General features: G+C 38.8%; 1 protein-coding gene across 6 annotated transcripts in view; it reads right to left on the reverse strand.

Moving 5' to 3' along the window:
* LOC137985105 (dual specificity calcium/calmodulin-dependent 3',5'-cyclic nucleotide phosphodiesterase 1A-like) overlaps positions 1-4,421 on the reverse strand; it is a 28,397-nt gene extending 23,976 nt beyond the window's left edge. Inside the window, exons 1-3 of one of the 6 annotated variants that reach the window (XM_068832586.1) lie at positions 4,300-4,421; positions 3,991-4,163; positions 1-131 (exon numbers count right to left, since the gene is read on the reverse strand). The exon at positions 1-131 is cut by the window's left edge and continues 23 nt beyond it. In XM_068832586.1, the coding sequence (XP_068688687.1) occupies positions 1-131; positions 3,991-4,078 (219 nt within the window). In that variant the 5' untranslated portion in view covers positions 4,079-4,163; positions 4,300-4,421. Of the gene's footprint in view, positions 132-1,846; positions 1,959-3,990 lie in introns of those variants that run through there. The other 5 variants (XM_068832588.1, XM_068832585.1, XM_068832587.1 and 2 more) reach the window with 5 other exon arrangements.
* Positions 4,422-5,000: the final 579 nt, after the last annotated feature.

Consider the following 5,000-nt stretch of genomic DNA (forward strand, 5'->3'; position numbering starts at 1 on the left):
GCTGCTGGTAGGATCGTACGTCGTGTAACCATCACAAATTTTATCCACTTCAGCGTCATCTGGAGTTGAATCGCACGAACTCCTTACAGGAACTGTCGTCACATGGATATGGGGCTGAACTGTTGGATCTGCTGAGAAGCAAGTTTTAACTTATCAGAGGATTTTGTTTCATGTTTTCAGAAAAATAAAAAGGTCTTTCATTTAGTATCGTACGAGAAAGCAACGGAGAAACTAAGACTTCTGCAACGAATATAATACAGACATCAAATGAGTCAATCACATCACAAAGAACGAAGCAAAGTGATTCCTTTGACCAATCGCAGAAGACGCAGGACATGAAATGAGTCAATCATATGGTAATGCAAACGCATGCAACCGGCGCTAAAGCGCGGGAAAACACCAGCCAGCCAATCACAGTTGTTTTTGCTTTCTACGTCTTGCTGATGGCTGAGAATGTGATGTAAAAAATTTCAGCCCATCACTTGTGCGTAGCAACGCAAGATCCAAGAAATCACAAAAATGCTTTCGGAATTATGGTACGAATGAGAGCACAGCGCAGGCGGTGCGGCGCGATTTGAAGAAAAGGGAATGACCTTGAAAAAACTTCTTTCCTGGCACTTCAAGCCGCTCAACGTTGCTAGGATTGCAATGGATACTTATTAAAGCGCTACTAAAATCCTATTTCTACATCCATCCTTCTGAAATTAGTTGCTTCCCGATCCCTCATAGGGCAGCTTCCTATTTCTTCTCTGAATGTCGACATTGAAGTTCTCTGTTGGTCTGTTTCCCTGTTGCAATGTTAGTTAGCAGTTCGCAGGCCCCACTGCCCAAAAGTTTGTTCCCAGACCTCTCCGTGACTGTCCGCGACGTTGCAATTTTGCTTATTGTCGGAATGATTTTGTTTCTTCTGGTTATACGTTTTCCCTGCACATGGCTCGGGATTTAAGTCGAAAAAGTCAACGAGATTTCATGAATACAACAATTCCTTCGATGCAACAACTTCTTTCTTTATTGGACAAAAGATAAGAAGGATATAGGTTCTCTTACGTGGTTTCTTGTCTGTTCTCCTTCTTTCTTTGTTCTTTCTTTCCTTGTTTTAAATGGCTGATCTTTTAGTGTGTTTTCAGATAATCAGAAGCAAATTGACTGCGAAATTTGATGACTTAAAACCTCTCCCATCTTACAGAGGGATGATTGTTACGGGACTTTCGAGAAACGGGCTCCAGGGTTCTGTTTCTCGAAAGTCCCGTAAACTGCTCGGGCCCGAAAAGCCATGTGTGAAATTGCCAACCGCTTGTTTTGGAAAGCCGATCTTTTAACATGTTTTCAAGCTAACAAAAAGAAAAATAACTGTGAAGTTTGACGAATTAAATGCTCTCCGTTCTTGAGTTACAAAGGGAAATTGTGGCACCCGAAAATGGCCCGTAAAGTTTCGGGACTTTCGAGAAACGGCCCCCAGGCGTCTTTCAAATCATGCAAATTAACGCGCAAAGGAAGTTGGGAGTGCTCTTATCACGAAGGGCCTTTCCGAGCGCACTGGAAGTTAATTCTCGATATCTTAGAGGTTTTTACAGGTTTGGACACACGATAAAGCGAGCAAGCGAGAAAACCTGACATTCACGGTGATTCGTTGAGCTTTGCTGATTTCCACAAATCTTTGAAAATGACCCCTGAGGGACTTGTTATGGGCCGCAGGATTCCTCTCCTTGAAGGCCACATTCGCAGTAGAACCACATTAAATTTTTAACACCGAACATAAGAAAATAGGAAACTTAATATACAGAAAACATATCACAAACAATAATTATTCTACTTCGAACCCAAAAAGAAAAAAAATTGGTAGTACTCAATTTTCTACTGGAGTCCCTTATTTCTTTCCCTCTTCTTGCTCGTGTCATCACTGATACAGAGCCACGCCGTATCATGCTAAATTAAGACAGAAAAATCGCTCCTTTTTCCCGAAAAATCGCAAAAGAAAAGTACAAAGCAAAGGTTTTAATCATACGGAAATGAAACCTTATCTCTTATCAACAGCTTGCTCGATTTGTTTTCAGAGTTGTTCTTAATCTTTTTGACAAATTTTAATTTTCCGTTCGTATTAACGCCATTTCTTGTGTAGTTTCGCGTTTTGTACGGAACATTGTTGTAACAAATAAATGCTGGAGTGTTTTCCTACAAGGAAAAGTACACACGGTGTGTACTTTTCCTTGTAGGCAAATTTCCCTTCTTTGTCAAAGAAAGGGAAATTTACCAAATATGTAAATTTTATCCCCTGATTCTTGCTTATCTCTTTAGGACTTCATTATAGCTCAAAGACCGCGCTTTTGCATTAATTCATACGACGTGGGTTCACAGACTTTCCTTCCTAAAAAAACACAATTCAAAATAATCTACAGATGTTCGTGTGACCTAATTCTAAATTGATCAACCGAGCCGAAATATGGTTTTTAATATTTGTTCGTCTAAAATTAAAAACACTTAAAAGATAAGCGTGTTTTGTGAATATTGTAAAATTAACGAAAGAAATACTTTCTATTTCTTATTTGATAGCGGCCAAAATCCTGGTATTAACCACAACTTTATAATCATTAGAAAAACAGGCGAGGAAATGATTCAAGTAGAAGGCACAATTATGCAATTTTGACACTTTTGTCTCCTTCAACACCGCAGTGGAAATCATTCAACGATTTCATGAAGTTAAAAATGTTGCCTTTTTCTTCCTAAAGCCTCTAGAATTCTCGCGCTTTGTTCAGTGTAGCATAAGGCTAAGCAATAGAAAAAAAGAACGTTTTCACAAGTAACAAATATTGAATGAAACGCGCAGCTTTTGAAACGACTTCCTGTCGGCCACCTGTGTATATCATTACCGTCACCTAATTTCGAAAATGTTTCAGACTTAACTGAAAGCCACTTTTTGGAGGAAAATCCTCTCTTTACGAGCGGGGGCATTTGATCGATCGCCAAAAATAGAGAGACACATCACACTATTGTCCTCGTTTTTTTTTAGCGCAGATGTTCGAAGGAAAATGTGATTATATCATACACGTCTTCTGGCGTTCGTAATTGCGGTTCTCGCTGCATTAGCGGTTTACATAAATTCGTCATTTTGCACAGTCTTGCGGAGATCTTCATTTAACACGCGAAAACTGAACGTTGGATTTTTTTCCTCGAGCCTCTGTAAAATCACGAGATGTTACCACGGCAACTGGTGACCGGTTCACATACTATTCCGAAAGAAAAAACTGAAGTTTATGGTGTGTTAATTGTTGTAGTCATAAAATGACTTCTAACTTTCAAATCTGTGAAAGCCGCTGCTAGGTAATTAGCGAGATATTTGCTTGTTTCAGATCTAATTAGCTTAGTAGCACAGAGAGATTTTGTTTTAATCTCGGTCGAGGTATCGCTCAAATCGCCACATACAAATAAATATGCCGTACCAGCTCTAAAGGAAAAATAAAGCGGGCTTTTAATTTCATTTTGTTTTGAAGCTTTTGACAACGATAAAACAATATGACAATTTTGCCAGACGAAGAAACTGGGCAACGAAGTGTATTCGACCGTTTATAAGATAGAAGTTAGGCTTCGTATGTCAAGTTCTACCTCTCTTGCTTAACGATACAAAAAACATGCAAAACATCGTATTAAAGAAACAATTCGGAAAAACCCAAAACAGTAGCTGATGAATATAAAAAAGATTGGTGAATAAAATATTCTCGAGGAATCGCATATTAAGTATTTGAAGTGCCAACTTATTAATAATTTCCTGAGGTCTTTTTTTTAAAGAGCATCGAGGAAAAGCAGTATTCTCTTTTGGGGAATTTTGTAAAAGCCGCGTATATAAATGATTAAAAGAGGGACGAAACTATAGGAGGGAAGTTGTATTATGCGCCTTAATATAAACACAAAAGATTTTCATGAATTTTTATAAATAAACTGGTTCCGTTTAGTGTTAGACTGCTCTAAAATATAAAAAAAAGTGGCAAGGCATACCCAGGGCGCACGTGTCCGAGGCCAGTTGATCAACATCATAGACGTAGCACTGGTTTGCTTCCGATCCCTTCACGCAGACTGATCCCATGTGTATATGAGTGATGTCGGGAACGAGCCAAGATCAACCTCGCAAAGCAATGCTATGTCGTAATATGCTTTTGACCATTTTAGCGCTAGCAAAGATTTCGGCAATCGTGTTCCATGATGAAAATGCACGAAAAAAAGGAAAAGAGAAAATTTAACTTCCGTTGCCTAGGACGGAATTTGAATTTTGCCAATCAAGGAAGAAGATCAATCAATAGCCCCTACCACACTGACATCCAGACTACGGGATGCAGTTCATGATTCGAATTATTTGTCACCACACGCAATTCATGATCAGTTTACTCTTCTAACCTATCGGGTAGCTCCCCGGGTGATATTTGTCCCACTCGCTCGTGGTTGAATTATTAATTCAGTTGTCATTTTGCCCTTTCAATGGTTAGAAAGATATTGAACTTTACTTTACAGAAGTAACACAATTTAGGATTGTTTTCCTTTGACGCAATCCGAAATAGTTAAACTCGCGCATTTCATGGTGTGAAACTGCGATGTGGGCGATATTTCAAATGATTTTCTGTGCCTTGGATTTTGTGCTAATTTATAAAAATCCCAGATAAAAACCAACGGCAAACAAGAAAAAGTAAATTAAAGATAGAAATGTAAATAAGTAAATTCTGTATTTTCCAACACAATTTTGTCCATTTTGAGGGAAGATCCTTCTCTTCATATCTTGCAGCGCAGCCACTACTCAAAATGCCCACGAAGATTAGTAAATTCTGATTGAATGCAAATGCTAATTGCTTCCTGGGGATTTTTAAAAATGGCTTGTGACAATGAACACTTCCGAGCTGTCATTATTACATTGAAATTGAGTCATAGACGAGTTCACGCTCTTGAGTGCATCATGGGTAATGAGGGCAAGATGGAGAGAAATTCCAAGGTTTTCAGTTAAGGAAGTGCAAAGCGAT

Source organism: Montipora foliosa, chromosome 14 (genome assembly GCF_036669935.1).
Source record: "Montipora foliosa isolate CH-2021 chromosome 14, ASM3666993v2, whole genome shotgun sequence".
Classification (NCBI taxonomy): domain Eukaryota; kingdom Metazoa; phylum Cnidaria; class Anthozoa; order Scleractinia; family Acroporidae; genus Montipora; species Montipora foliosa.